This window comes from Alosa sapidissima, chromosome 8 (genome assembly GCF_018492685.1).
Source record: "Alosa sapidissima isolate fAloSap1 chromosome 8, fAloSap1.pri, whole genome shotgun sequence".
NCBI classification, from domain to species: domain Eukaryota; kingdom Metazoa; phylum Chordata; class Actinopteri; order Clupeiformes; family Clupeidae; genus Alosa; species Alosa sapidissima.
In genome coordinates, this window is record NC_055964.1 from 37,050,407 (window position 1) to 37,066,671 (window position 16,265).

General features: G+C 45.2%; 1 protein-coding gene across 1 annotated transcript in view; it reads right to left on the reverse strand.

The window, feature by feature from the left end:
* qsox2 (quiescin Q6 sulfhydryl oxidase 2) overlaps positions 1–13,706 on the reverse strand; it is a 28,399-nt gene extending 14,693 nt beyond the window's left edge. Inside the window, exons 1-5 of the mRNA XM_042101477.1 lie at positions 12,859–13,706; positions 6,274–6,374; positions 4,519–4,567; positions 4,286–4,391; positions 4,053–4,143 (exon numbers count right to left, since the gene is read on the reverse strand). Of these exons, the coding sequence (XP_041957411.1) occupies positions 4,053–4,143; positions 4,286–4,391; positions 4,519–4,567; positions 6,274–6,374; positions 12,859–13,147 (636 nt within the window). The 5' untranslated portion in view covers positions 13,148–13,706. The remainder of the gene's footprint in view (positions 1–4,052; positions 4,144–4,285; positions 4,392–4,518; positions 4,568–6,273; positions 6,375–12,858) is intronic.
* Positions 13,707–16,265: the final 2,559 nt, after the last annotated feature.

Sequence of the window (16,265 nt, forward strand, 5' to 3'; positions counted from 1 at the left end):
TCGGCTGCTGTTATTACCATGGGTCATATCGGCTGGGTCATATCGGCTGGGTCATATCGGCTGCTGTTATTATCATGGGTCATATCGGCTGCTGTTATTATCATGGGTCATATCGGCTGCTGTTATTATTATGACCGCCGCGCAGCGAAGCGGCGGTCATATAGGTTTAGTCAGATTTTTTTTTTTTTTTTTTTTCTTTTTCGCATGCCCAAATTTCCGTCAATGATTCCCGGGACACTGAAAGACCGGGGTACACGAAACTTGGTGGACATGTAACCCCACATGGATAGCATGGAACCATCGTTTTTCGTTTTGATCTGTAGCCCCCCCGCTGAATTGGACCCCCCGAAAGGAGGGTAGGGCAGACACAGTTTTCTGTGAATATCTCGAAAACCGTAGGGTTTAGGAGGACCTTTTTTTTTTTTGTATGTTGATCTCAAGGGGCCATGTCAACCCATTCCATAACCACTCATTTCATGTATAGCGCCACCTAGTTAAACACAAAAAAGTAAAAATGAGGTGGTGTAATTGAAGGTATCTGTGAACTAACATAGTCAAAACTGCACGAAATTGGAAGTGTAGGATCATTATGACACCCTCTGTATGCACGCCAAGTTTTGTGGAATTCCGTTCATGGGGGGCCACACAATAAATTAATTTATGTTACTATACACCAACTGGCCTGTAGGTGGCCGGAGACAGTTTTCTGTGAATATCTCGAGAACCGTAGGGCCTAGGAGGTCCACCTTTTTTTTGTATGTTGGTCTTAAGGGGGCATGTCAACCCATCCCATTACCACTTATTTCATGTATAGCGCCACCTAGTTAAAAATTAAAAAGCAAAAAATTAGGTGTTTTCATCTCAATATCTCTGGCTGACAAGGTCAAAACTGCACGAAATGAAAAGTGTAGGATCATTATGACACCCTCTGAATGCATGCCAAGTTTTGTGTACTTTCGTTCATGGGGGGCCTTACAATAAAATAATTTATGTGTACATTTAGTGACGTACACCAACAAGGATTCCCGGGACACTGAAAGACCGGGGTACACAAAACTTGGTGGGCATGTAACCCCACATGGATAGCATGGAACCATCGTTTTTCGTTTTGATCTGCAGCCCCCCCCGCTGGACTGGACCCCCCGAAAGGAGGGTAGGGCAGACACAGTTCTCTGTGAATCTTTTATGGTATGTTGGTCTCAAGGGCCCACATCAACCTGGCTCATAATCACTCATTTGTGATTTGCCCCCCCCCCGGTAAAAAATGAAAATCAGTAGGATTAAAAGAAAGCCAAAATAAATATTCATCATCATCATCATGGCTGCATTTTCAGTATTGGCGAGAAGTAGTCGTGTGTCCACTAGATGGCGCATCGTTGCAGTGAGACGTAATTTTGTTGGAAGTTAAAAGTGGGTTGGAAAAAACAATGGACGCTTCATACAAGGACTGTAATTTACCGCAGCGAACATCTAATAAGGATAGGACGATGTTCACATGAAGTGTAATTCCCATTTCTTCTTGAAGCCGAAATAAATCTGAGGATGTTTATCGGACATGCTTGGTTTTTACTGCAGGTACGTTAATCTTGTAATATCAATAAGGACCTAGGTAATGTTACCGTTAGCGTTGGTTGAGTGATGGAGGCATTTGATTGATTGCATTTGTAGAAAACTATAAATGCGGTTATACCAAGCAAATGTATAGCAGCACTGTTTGTATCTTTCGACTGTCATTTATTGCACGTGCTACAAAATCATTCTGTGCAATGGAAGATTTACCAACGTTACACCGGTCTGATACAGTTTTGCCTATACATGCGTGAGACTGAGACGCCTGTTTATTTTGTTTTAAGTGCGTGCAGGGTGTGAGAGGGGAATCGATGTGCTTTGATTACAGCTTGGTAGTTGTAGTCTGTGAAATTAAAAAGCACGTGTGTGTGAAGTATCCAAACAATGACACCTTCATTTCATTATGGCTGCTTTAGCAAAACACCTTAAGCTACTGTGTAGTGGGTCCCATTTAGAAGTGGCTACTTCATTCGCGATTTCCTTGACTCATGGAGCTGCGTGAATGTTATTACAACTTTTCGCCACGATATGACAGTTTAAGTCCGCTTGATACTGTAAGGCATAAGCCATTTGTGACGCCAGCATAGCCTATTGACAATTTATGTTGTCAATAGGCCTACCTTATAATCCTACCTAGCTTAGGGAAGCTAACAGCTTTCTATTAGGATCTAGTTTGTTAGTTACCGTTTTGTCATAACTCCCTGATGCATTTTTGCATTTAGAATAGCCAGAGCGTGTATATCTCAATCGGAAAATTAAACAATATCGGGTGCCTATGGACTAGGACTAGGCTGGGTGAACCCAGCCTGATCTGCCCGCTATTTATTTTTTGATTTCTTAAAAGATTGAGCTTGGTCTGATGAAAGCCAGACTAGCCATGGACCTCAGTTAAACAATGCAAGGGAACATGAATCAGGCTATATTTGCACTAACAATAACGGACAAAAGCTCTTCAACTTTGGCCCGTTAAAATGTGTATGAACAGTCTAGCGACGCATTTCATCAAGGCCCATTTGGACATGTCAGTTATTTGCACCACTGGTTAGATGTAAAACAGCATTTCGTTTCAGACTAGGCTACTGTTACTTAATTTGTGCATTAACAATAACGTTTCAGACTACTGTTACTTAATTTGTGCATTGACAATAAAGTATTACATGAACTAAAGATGACTAAAATCTTATGTAGAAGAAGAAACATTCACAAAAAATCCATCCATCCAAAAATGACCTTTGTTTTTGATAGCTGTTGAAAACGGCATGGAACTGACAGAGATGTTTTTGTTTAAAAATACATAAAAAATAAATAAATAAATAAATAAATAAATAAATAAATAAATAACATTATGCTGATACCTTTTGCTTTTCCCAAATACAATGTAGCCTACAGGTGTAAGTGACCTTTCATCAATCCAGTTGCAATGGATGAACTGTGATGAACTGCCCTACTTGTGATTGTTTAGAGATTTTAAAGGTTTTATAACAATTCTACATCTTCTTTGGCTATTCTACAATCTATTCACCTTTTCAGCACCAGTAGGGTACTTTCTGTGCAGCCGCACACACACACTCAGGCATGCCAAACAAGCATACACAAAAGTTTCAAGAGTGGGGGATGGAGTAAAATATGGAGACAAATTGAAGTGTGATTTATTTTCGCGGAACGGATGTACAGGACTGAGCGGCGGTCATATTTTGTACCGCTATGCGGTACATCTAGTTATGGGTCATATCGGCTGCTGTTATTATCATGGGTCATATCGGCTGCTGTTATTATCATGGGTCATATCGGCTGGGTCATATCGGCTGCTGTTATTATTATGGGTCATATCGGCTGCTGTTATTATCATGGGTCATATCGGCTGGGTCATATCGGCTGCTGTTATCATCATGGGTCATATCGGCTGCTGTTATTATCATGGGTCATATCGGCTGCTGTTATTATCATGGGTCATATCGGCTGGGTCATATCGGCTGGGTCATATCGGCTGCTGTTATCATCATGGGTCATATCGGCTGCTGTTATTATCATGGGTCATATCGGCTGCTGTTATTATTATGGGTCATATCGGCTGCTGTTATTATCATGGGTCATATCGGCTGGGTCATATCGGCTGCTGTTATTATCATGGGTCATATCGGCTGCTGTTATTATCATGGGTCATATCGGCTGGGTCATATCGGCTGCTGTTATTATTATGGGTCATATCGGCTGCTGTTATTATCATGGGTCATATCGGCTGCTGTTATTATCATGGGTCATATCGGCTGCTGTTATTTCTACTGCATGTTGGAGGTGAGGTGCATCATGGGTCATATCGGCTGCTGTTATTTCTACTGCATGTTGGAGGTGAGGTGCATTATGGGTCATATCTGCTGTTCATATAGCAGCTGGATAAGTAGGCATGTTGGAGGTGAGGTGCATTATGGGTCATATCTGCTGCTGTTATTTCTACTGCATGTTGGAGGTGAGGTGCCTCTTACCTCCCGCCCCACGTAGGAATCGGCATCCTCAACGATAACAGCTGTGTACTGCTCCGACTTGTGTCCCAGTAATGCCAGAATGTCCTCCGAACTGAGTCACACACACACACACACACGGAGTCTCTGTAACTGACTTGCAGTTTTATGTGGATTTTATTTGCTTAGGAAATGGAACTAGAAAGTGACTCATTTTGGAACAGTCATGTTCTTGCCATTCTAGAACTTGAACTCACCTGTAGGGTTCTAGAGGAGGGCAGTGAGAGGGCCAGTCCTGCTTTGTGTGGTTCTGCAGGAAGTTCACCATCAGCTGTCTAACGGTCTGAAGCTCACGGTCGGGACCTACACCCCAACACAAGAGACATGGTCATAATCACTCACACACACACACAGATCTAAACACACACACACACACCACCAGTACACCTGTGCACACAACTCTTGAATCACAGGTGTGAGAGACTCTTACCTCTGTATGTTTTGCCGACATCAGTGTTGCTGCCATGTGCTTTGAAATACTGATAAGAGAAAAAAAGAACATGAGCAAACAGTCCCACTACAGCTAGTCAACAACATCCATTACCCCACTACAGCTAGTCAACAACATCCATTACCCCACTACAGCTAGTCAACACCCACTACAGCTAGTCAACAACACCTATTACAGCTAGCCCTACAGCTAGTCAACAAAACCCATTACAGCTAGCACTACCCCACTACAGCTAGTCAACAACATCCATTACCCCACTACAGCTAGTCAACAACACCTATTACAGCTAGCACTACAGCTAGTCAACAAAACCCACTACAGCTAGCAATACCCCACTACAGCTAGTCAACAACATCCATTACCCCACTACAGCTAGTCAACAACACCTATTACAGCTAGCACTACAGCTAGTCAACAAAACCCACTACAGCTAGCACTACCCCACTACAGCTAGTCAACAACATCCATTAGCCCACTACAGCTAGTCAACAACACCCATTACAGCTAGCACTACAGCTAGTCAACAACACCCACTACAGCTAGCACTACCCAACTACAGCCAGTCAACAACATCCATTACAGCTAGTACTACAGCTAGTCAACAAAACCCACTACAGCTAGCACTACCCCACTACAGCTAGCCAACAACATCCATTACAGCTAGCACTACAGCTAGTCAACAACACCCACTACAGCTAGCACTACCCCACTACAGCTAGTCAACCACATCCATTACCCCACTACAGCTAGCACTACCCAACTACAGCCAGTCAACAACACCCACTACAGCTAGAACTACAGCTAGTCAACAACACCCACTACAGCTAGCACTACAGCTAGTCAGTAACAGCCACTACAGCTAGCACTACAGCTAGTCAACAACACCCACTACAGCTAGCACTACAGATAATCAACAACACCCACTACAGCTAGCACTACCCCACTACAGCTAGCAGTTCCCCACTACGGCCAGCTCGTACTACCAGAGACTTTCTAATGAGGAGACACAGCACTCCATAGAAATGCATGGGGTTAGTTTGTAACGCCAATTGTCTACACATCACACCCCTTCCACGGCAAAACGTTGACATATGAATACACTGAGCCAATCATATGTGTGTTGTAAAGACATTGCACCAATCATGTGATCTCGCCGCTGGAGCAAGATTGGTGTCGTGAAGCCTTGCACATTTCTGCCGAAATAGATGCCGGAAAGTGCCCAAAAAGCGTTACAATATGGCCGCCAAGTGGAGGGACTTGCCTAAAAGGACTTTGGTACTACCCCACTACAGCTAGTCAACAATACCCACTAAAGCTAGCACTAGAACTAGCACTACCCCACTACAGATAATCAACAACACCCACTACAGCTAGTCAACAACACCCAATACAGCTACAACTACTATGGACCCTTTCAAGAGAGTTCCATTATCAGCATCATAGTTGGCCCCACAAGACTTCCTTTTTAACATTCCATATGTTATCTTAATGCAGAGGAAGTAGATTGGGGCCCAAATAGAATGTTCAAGCATTGTTTTTGTTTACCTTGATGAAAGGGTCTATAGCTAGTCAACAACACCCAATACAGCTACACCTAGTCAACAACACCCACTACCCCTTAGGTGGGTTAAATGGTTAACTTACCCTAAAGGTGGGGTAAAGCAGCACCCTACAGTATACACACTTAACATACCCTAAAGATGGGGTAAAACGGCAGCCTACACTCTGACTTACCCTAAAGGTGGGGTAAAAGTGGATCTCAAACTCCTTGCAGATGTCAAAGTTCTTCTCATGAGCGCAGTCCAGTACTCCGATGCGGATGGCCTGTTCCCAGTCTACAGGAGACAGAAGGAAACGCAGCGTGCTTTAGACAACATTAACAGAAACATTGGCCGATGTGGATGAGCCTGTAGGCAGTCTACAGGAGACAGAAGGAAACACAGCGTGTTTAGTTTAGATCATTTAGACGTTTACAGTGAGACATTTTGTTTGTGTCTCCAAAACATGAGACTTGACGTAGCTAAATTGTAAAAAGAAAACTAAAAAAACGCATGTGCAAATGTGTGTTGTTGCTATGAGACATCATCCTTATTTGAAGCCCACCTTCCCATATCACTGATATTGACCCTGAGAGATAACAGCCTGCTCTGTGTCTGATCCAGCCACTGGGCTGCTTCTACCCTCACACACCAGGTCCAGCATATTACAGTTTTTTTTCAATCGCTAACAAGCGCTTACCCATACTTCAGATACTTTTTCTAAACTCTTAACACAGACTCACACCTACAAAACACAACTGGCCAAATGGATAATTTTCTTCTCAAAAACACATTTTGTTAAACATACTACTAACACATCTTTCTTTGCACAAACTAACTTTACCAAAACACTGGAAATCTGACTCAAAATTAAATTATTCTGTCAAAGAATAACACTTGTTTTCACTTCACAAGGTACATGCAGTCAATCAAAGTACACCAGGTTTCAAAATACTGGCTATTGTTGACATTACAAAAACTGCATAGACTTTTATGTTTCAGTTTATGTTCAGTTTGCATGCAAGTTTTACACTAAATTTCTTGGTTGGGAACTGTATGTCCACATGTTATGTTCACATTCAAAAGCATTCCAGTAAAAAGCAAATCAGTTTTTTTCCCTTTACTGTTCTACAGGAGGTACAGTAGAAATACTGTTTACAGTATGATAGAACAGAAAAGGTTTTACAGTATTGCAATGCTTACAGTGAACAAAATATCCATGAAACACAAACATTCTGAACAAAAAAACAACAGCAAAAAGCCCAGATAAAAAGGGGGGAGCTAAAAAAAAAGCACAAAATTACAGTATCTAATCTCTGCGATTACATCAATGATAGTGGCACAAACTTCATCACTGACAGCAGTTTTTGCAGCCAAATGGAATGGCACCACGCATTCTTACACCTCTACCTTGCCCTCTCCTTGGGCCTGCTCCTCTCACTGCTCCTGCACCTCTCACTGCATCTCTCCCTGGCCCTGCTCCTCTCACTGCATCTCTCACTGCTCCTGCACCTCTCACTGCTCCTCTCACTGCTCCTGCTCTTCTCCCTGGGCCCCTTGCTCTTACTCTTCCTCGTCCAAACATTACAGTGTTTGTCTTTTTCTGTTTCTGTTTCTAAAAACTCCTCAAAGTCCTCATTTTACTGTACTGTGTCAGTGTAATAGAACAAAATAACCCCAGCCACTGAGTCTAAGCCAGATTGGAATCAGCTGTGGTTGGCCCAATTTACCCAACATAAATCAGTTGTGTGTCAATTATCGAATTGTTTGTTTACATGTATTATCAGCTGAGATATATTGTTTTTGAACTGATATCATTGCAGAAGCATTGGTTTTTATACTGTATCTAAGGTTTGGAATATTGTTTTTACTATTTTGGGATGTTGTGTGTTAACATTCGTAAATACTGCAAAAATAATCCATAATTTTGTTGGGAGGTATAGCGTGTCATTGTGGAAATGTGTTCACTGACGGCATATCGTGTGAAAACGACATAAAATGTGTGAATGGTATGGCCACAAAAGACCGATGCTGTGCTAATTGTATTTAGAGTTTTGAAAATGTGACAACTGGTTGGACAAACGCTTGTTAGTGACTGAAAAAAAACTGTAAAGGCCACGTTTAGCCAACTTCTTCATGGAAATGTTGACCATTCGATTAGGAAATCCTGGAAATTCTTGAAATTTGCATACAAACTTCTATGCCAGCTAAGACATTGATTTGCTAGAGGAGAATGGATGGAGATATATATACATACATATATACAGTACATTTGCATGCGTTGCCACAGTTGTCCTGTGTTGGAAAGCAAAAAGAGAGTTGCTGCAACATTTTGCCAACGCTTGCCGACCCTGAACATCCCCTCTGGCTTTAGAATATCCTTCAGCTCCTTCCTCACTCGCTTCAGACATCTTCAGAGGAACACCAACACACTGAGGCCACAGTCCACAGAGTCCTATACACAGTAGACCTACTTGTAGACCTACGCAGTCCTATTGTAGACCTAATTGTAGACCTACGCAGTCCTATTGTAGACCTACGCAGTCCTATTGTAGACCTACACAGTCCTATTGTAGACCTACACAGTCCTAGACCTACGCAGTCCTATTGTAGACCTACACAGTCCTATTGTAGACCTAAGCAGTCCTATTGTAGACCTACGCAGTCCTATTGTAGACCTAAGCAGTCCTATTGTAGACCTACGCAGTCCTATTGTAGACCTACACAGTGCTAGATCTATGCAGTCCTATTGTAGTCCTACTATAGACCTTTGCAGCAGTGTGCAGGCCTGCCCATAGGACCCCCAGCAGTGTGCAGGCCTGCCCATAGGACCCCCAGCAGTGTGCAGGCCTGCCCATAGGACCCCCAGCAGTGTGCAGGCCTGCCCATAGTGACCCCCCCAGTAGTGGGCAGGCCTGCCCATAGTGACCCCCCCAGCAGTGTGCAGGCCTGCCCATAGTGACCCCCCCAGCAGTGGGCAGGCCTGCCCATAGGACCCCCAGCAGTGTGCAGGCCTGCCCATAGTGACCCCCCCAGCAGTGTGCAGGCCTGCCCATAGTGACCCCCCCAGCAGTGTGCAGGCCTGCCCATAGGACCCCCAGGCTCTGCAGAGGCTATCATGGGAGTAGGTTGGAGCTTTAGAAAGTCTCCCTGGCGCGGAGAATGATCTGAGCGCGGAGACCGGGCTAGCCCAAATGCATTAGCAGGTGCGGAGACCGGGCTAGCCCAAATGCATTAGCATGCGCGGAGACCGGGCTAGCCCAAATGCATTAGCAGGCGCGGAGACCGGGCTAGCCCAAATGCATTAGCAGGCGCGGAGACCGGGCTAGCCCAAATGCATTAGCAGGCGCATTAGTGTCTGATTACTGGCAGAGACCTCGGGACAATCTAATGCTGAGCAGCTCAGTAAAGTGGGTTAGGCGGCGGCTGTGGCTGCTGCAGGGCCACAGGGCTTTTAAAGCATCTTGAAGTCTATGCTCTTTGTGATGAAGCCATGGAGCTGGAGGAGGGGAGGCAGAGCCTTAAGTGCATTAGTCCCAGAGAGACTCCCTGAGATGGCCCTCTGCCGGACCGTCAGGCTGACTGGGATGGGGTGGGGGGGGTATGGGTGCTTACGCCTGCTGGTCAGTTCTGCAGAACGGGCATCTGTGCTTCTGCCTGATGGGAAGTGTGTGTGTGTGTGTGTGTGTGTCTGGCGGTCACCACTGCACTGTGTTGGGGTGGGGCAAGGGTCGAGTGGCAGTGCCAGTGTATCATCCTCAGTTTCAGTGCTGCCTGGCAGCCAGACGATGAGATGCCAGGCGTCTTGCGCAGCCCAGGCCGCACCTCTCTGATGGCTGGGTGTGAGAGACGGATAAAGCTACTCGGCAGGAGGCCCATCCTGTCCTGTCACTGCTCATCACATCAGTTCTCTTAGAGGTGCTGAACTTACTTCAACAACACAGCAACAGGACACAACATCACAACATGTAAACACAACACGTAAACACAACATATAAACACAACATGTAAACACAACACGTAAACAAGGCAGCCAGGGAACAGACAGCTTCTTAAACAGAGGACAATGCTCTTATAGATAGGGAGGGGTGTCGTAAACTGTGTGTGTGTGTGTGTGTGGGTCTCCAGGGAATCCTAAACTGTAGTTGTGGTGGCATCTGTGTGAGCATGTGTGAGCACTTCTTTGGGGTGTGTTTGTGTGTCTGTGTGTGTGTGTGTGTGTGTGTGTGGGGGGGGGGGGGGGGTTCTTGTATTTAGCTATGAATGTGTGTGTGTGTGTGTGTGTGTGTGTGTGTGTGTGTGCCTTGCATTAAAGTATGAAGTGATGGGAGGGTGTGTGTGTGTGAGAGAAAGAGTGTGTTTTGGGGGGGGGGGGGTCTCGTATTAAACTATGGATAGGTTGGTGGACCTGTGTGTGCGAGTGTGTGTGTGTGTGTGTGTGTGTCCACGCCCACCTCCGCATGTTCTTCTATCCTCCAGCTGCTCCACTCCTAAGAGTGTGTGACTGAGAGTGTGTTTCGGGGTGAGAGTTGGGGGGGGGGGTGCACGACTGGGTCGCAGCAGGACAATGAGCACCGTGACCCCCATTGTGTGTGGAACAGCTGGTAGGCGGACGACAGCTTGTGCCAACAAAGGTAGAGGGAGAACGTTCAGTGATGCGCGCGCACGCACACACGCACACACACACACAGGCTTGACATTTTTACACACAAACATGAATCTAAAACACACACCAATACACTGATCTCTCACATACCAACACATTCAGCATTCATACAGATACACACACAAGCCTCCCCCACATGACATGAATACACACACACTCATCTCAGAACACATACTCAAGGACACACTCATCATCACAACACACACACACACACACACACTTGATAAGTTATTAGAAGTATCCTGAGCGAGTACTTGTCTGTGCTATTGCCAGGCTCTTAGTTTCCACATGGCACTGGAAGCGGCGTGGAGATCACATGAGGCTGCTGCACACTGCCCACTCACGCTGCTGCCCACTCACGCTGCTGCCCACTGACGCTGCTGCACACTCACGCTGCTGCACACTACCCACTGCACACTACCCACTCACACTACCCACTGCCCACTCACGCTGCTGCACACTACCCACTCACGCTGCTGCACACTTCCCACTGCACACTTCCCACTGCACACTTCCCACTGCACACTTCCCGCTCACGCTACCCACTCACGCTGCTCACGCTGCTGCCCACTACCCACTCACGCTGCTCACGCTGCTGCCCACTACCCACTCACGCTGCTGCCCACTGCACACTCACGCTGCTGCCCACTGCACATGCATATGTGAATAGAGCAGAACTGACCGCACCACAGGACCAACGGGCACCATGCATATGTGAATAGAGCAGAACTGACCGCACCACAGGACACCATGCATATGTGAATAGAGCAGAACTGACCGGAAAATACTTGTCAGTAGTCACACCATTTCACATCTGTTCTGCTCTTCATCCCACTTACGGCAAGCGCCCAACAGCTCACTGGAAGAGACCTCTGGCTCTGGTGCTGAGTGAGTCTAGCCCTGTCCTGGCCTGGCCTGTCCCGTCCTGTCCTGTCCCGTCCCGTCCCAGGGGCCAAACCGGGTCCACAGTCCATTGCTAGCCAACCTCAGGACATGCCATTGCCATGTGGCACTTGTTTTGACCAATAGCATCATTACATGATGGGATTCAGGCAGCATCTCATCCATCCCCACAACACATGACATATTGCATTCACACACTCCCAACCTGCTTTAGACGCAAAGGCAATAGTGTGCATTCTGATTCACCACCACGGGCCAACAGCTCACTATGGCCAACAGCTCACTATGGCCAACACATAAGATTGTTGCTGATATCATCTGGTAAGCAAATTAGCTCATCCAACCGATATTTGATAAAGTTAACTGTTGCGTTAAGGGTAGCTTTCAAGGCACTACCGCTTGATCCACGTAAAAGTTAGTGTGTGTATAAGGTAGCCTATAAAAGTTAGCCTACAATGGGAAAACAGGTCACAGGTCTTTGTTACAACCCACCACTATTAACAAGCCAGCCACGGCGCCTGGGGGTATGCAAGTCCACGGACAAACAGCTGCGTCAGGGTTTAACGGGGGCGTTTGTGTGTTCAGCTCTGAAAGACCAGGCGGTGGCTTCTCGGCTACGATTAAGGGTGAGAGGCTCAGCAACAGCACAACTTTACAATCATGAGGACAGATATATTATGCGCCAGCTGTGTGACCGCTTTGCCCGAGCACAAATCACCTGTACCTTTCATAGCAATTAGTGTCACTGCCCGGACCCTGAGAGAGGTGGCAGCTAAACTTAAACTTGTTGCAGTTGAGTGGGCTTAGTTTAAATCCCACACCCCTCTTTGTTGAAACTACTTACCCAGCTCAGTATTCACATATTTATTTTCACATTTAAAGCACTAACATCTATGGTGTGGACACTTAGCAAGCTAACTTGCTTTCCACCCTATGGTATGGCGAGGTCCGAGGAGCTAACGTAGTAAGATGATATTGAGGATCAAGGATATTTGGCTAACGATTACATGGTAACACATGGATCATACACAAAGTGAATTTCTGTATTAAGCTTTAACACTTAACTCAGTTAGCATATGTAAACGTTAGTGTCAGATTGTGTTAACGAATGGTTTTTGCTTTGGCCACGCATTGCTATCAAAGTCTTCCACATTGAAAGAGGAATTCTAGAACACCGACTGACACCATATGGTACTGAAGAAACGAGCGTACCTTTGACATCTCCCGCCAGGGCTTTCCAGGTCGGCGAGTACTGGATGCAATGACCACACCACGATGAATAAAACTGGACCAGCCAAGCTGTTGAAGAGTTGTGAACATTCTGCTTCAGTGTGTCGGTGGTCAGTATAGTCACTGGATCATCTTCGGTGTAGAGCCGAGCAGCTTGACTCGGTGCTGATAGTAAAAATACGAAAAAGCTTACAGTTATCTGCACCCAGACAACGGCTGCCATTTGATGTGAAGCACGGCCCTCAAAATATACTACTGCCATTAAGCCCATAGGCTTCTGAATGCAACATTACAGTCAGCCAGATGGACGTGCTGAAACACAAATACGTGTTGTACTGTCTATGGTTGTAGATGACTGCCGGAAAACATTCATACGGGTCATGGCTGCGGAGTCGTTGCGCAGACAGCTGTATGCGCAGGGAGGGTGAACATTGTTTGAGGGAAAGTAGGCTAATCTGATGGCTTCTTGGGAAAACAATGTAGGCATTATTTACCAAACGTTGTGATATTTCACCTATTTTCCTAATGTACACATTTCTTTGTTTAACATGTAGAAATATGTTAGCTACTTGGAATTTGGATTTATCAATTTTAGAAGCAATATATCATTGGCCCACTATGTAGGCTAGGTAAAAGTAGCCTAACTAGGTAAGTGTAAAAAGTTTAACATGCCAGTCATTTGTCTCAATTAGAACAAGAAATTGTAAGATTTAAGTTAGGATAAGTTAGACCAAACATGCCTAGATAAATATGTCCGGATAATTCAGACTATGTGAATTTGTATAGACCTATTTGTATTTCCTCTTACTACACTTTCACTGTACTTATGTCTGCACTCCTGTCCTCTAGTAATATGCATATTGACTGATACAATTTAACACAGGTTGCTATTGTACATGACAGATGTGATTCTATTGTTTATGACAGATGTGATTCTATTGTTTATGACAGATGTGATTCCATGTTTTTTTTCTAGCCACCTTTTCGGCACTCCTTTGTGAATGAGATTTCTGTCCTGCCATCTGGCGCTGAGAGTGGCCTCATGACATGCACTTCTTGCAGCACACACACACTCTTATCATGACATGCACTTCTTACAGCACACACACACTCTTCTCATGACATGCACTTCCCTGCAGCACACACACACTCTCTCTCATCATGACATGCACTGTCTGCAGCACACACACACACACTCTTATCATGACATGCACTTTCTGCATCACACACACACTCTTATCATGACATACTCTTCTTGCAGCACACACACACACTCTTCTCATGACATGCACTGTCTGCAGCACACACTCGTATACCCCAAAAGCACAGAGAACACAGTTTGTCCACGTGTTTGCATGTAGTCTCCCCCTTTTGACCCCTCTGATGAGTGTCAGATCTGTCCTGGTGTTGGCATAGCAACCATCTGGAGCTGGACCCCCACACTACCATTTGGTTACATGAATTATTCTACCACTCACTTTGAAGAATAACAATAGGAGCTGTGTGTGTGTGTGTGTGTGTGTGTAAGAGAGAGAGAGAGAGAGAGAGAGTGTGTGTGTGTGTGTGTGTGTGTGTGTAAGAGAGAGAGAGAGAGTGGTTCCATTATGGCCTGGTACAGGGGGGGGTCTACTCTAGTGAGGGCTTAGTTACCAAAGCTGAAAGGCTGAATGGAGCAGTATGCTGCTCAACACAAACAAACAGGCTTTTATTCCTTCAAGGGACACATGACTCCCTGTAGTAAGTATGCTCTCTCTCTCTCTCTCTCTCTCTCTCTCTCTCTCTCTCTCTCTCTCTCTCTCTCTCTCTCTCTCTCTCTCTCTCTCTCTCTCTCTCTCTCTCTCTCTCTCTCTCTCTCTCTCTCTCTCTCTCTCTCTCTCTCTCTCTCACACACACACACTACAGTACATTCATTAATCTGACACTTTTGTCCTAAGTGCAAATAGTAGACAATAGAGTACTAATAAGTGCTAGAAATATGCTTTCTCTCTCTCTCTCACACACACACACACACACAACCTTGTTTTCCCTAAAAATACAGCCACATGCTTGAGTGATGTTCTTTGCTTCTGTGCTACATTTCACACTAAACACTTCATGCAGTGCTAAAGTGATGCTAACAGTCAGCACTCTAAAATGCCTGATGAGATGCTAATTCTGACACTCACTTGTCCCAGATGAGGGCTGTGTAAAGATCTTCAACCAGCAGCACGGGTTTAGCATTTAGCATTCACCAACACGCTCAGCAAAGACACACTGGAACAGCACACATGTCAACAAAACCTTTAATTCTCTCAGGTGTCAACAAAACCTTTAATTCTCTCAGGCTTGTCACATCTGACATCCATCCTCCTGTTCTCTCATACACACATGCACAAGTGGACACACATGGACACACACTGACCCTTGTGGTCATCAACTCAGTTATGTCGGTTTTTTGTCTGTTCTTTCTGGCTAAATATGCAACATGGAACACTTTAGTCTATACATTGAAAATGTATGTCTCTGGAGTCCTTTAGAATTTAGATTTTTGTTTTTATAAAAACATACCGCATTGAGTAAATCATTTCTACAGTAATTTAATGGGACTTTGATTAAGTAAAATGTTAAGATTGGCGAGAGTGCAGAGTATTAAATCTCAAATCGCATTATCTGTCTAGAACTAGATATTCTCCCTAAATCACTTAGCCTTAGTCATGTGTGTGTGTGTATGTTTGTGTGTGTGGATCTTATGTGTATCTTAACTTTTTCAGTTTCAGTTCAGCAGTTTGCATGGATGTGTGTATGTGTTGCGTAGTGTGTTATCAGTTACAGTTCAGCAGTTTGCATGATTGTGTGTGTACAGAGTGTATTATCTGTTCAAGCTCAGCACTTTGCATGGCTGTGTGTGTGTGTGTGTGTGCCTGTGTGTGTGTGTGCACGTGTGTGTGTGTGTGCGTGTGTGTGTGTGTGTGTGTGTGTGTATATATGTGTGTGTATGTGCGTGTGTGTTTAGCCATTTGCATGGCTGTGTGTGTGTGTGTGTGTGCATGCGTGTGTGTGTTTAGCCATTTGCATGGCTGTGTGTCTGTGTGTGTGCGTGTGTGTGTGTGTGTTTATCCATTTGCATGGCTGTGTGTGTGTGTGTGTGTGTGTGTGTGTGGTGTGGTGATGGCTGGATGCCTCTGAGGACAGTGATGGTGTCGTCCAGCAGGAGGTTGAAGATGTCCTCGGTCAGCAGCGTCTGCACTGTGGCCTGGTCATCACTGTAGTCCACCCACCGCTGGTCCTCCCCCTGCAGCTCCTGGACCTACACGGCCAAACAACATGTTTAGTGTGTGTGTGTGTGTCTCTGTGTGTGTGTGTGTGTGTGTGTGTCGGCTATCTGCAGCTCCTGAATCTACACGACCAAA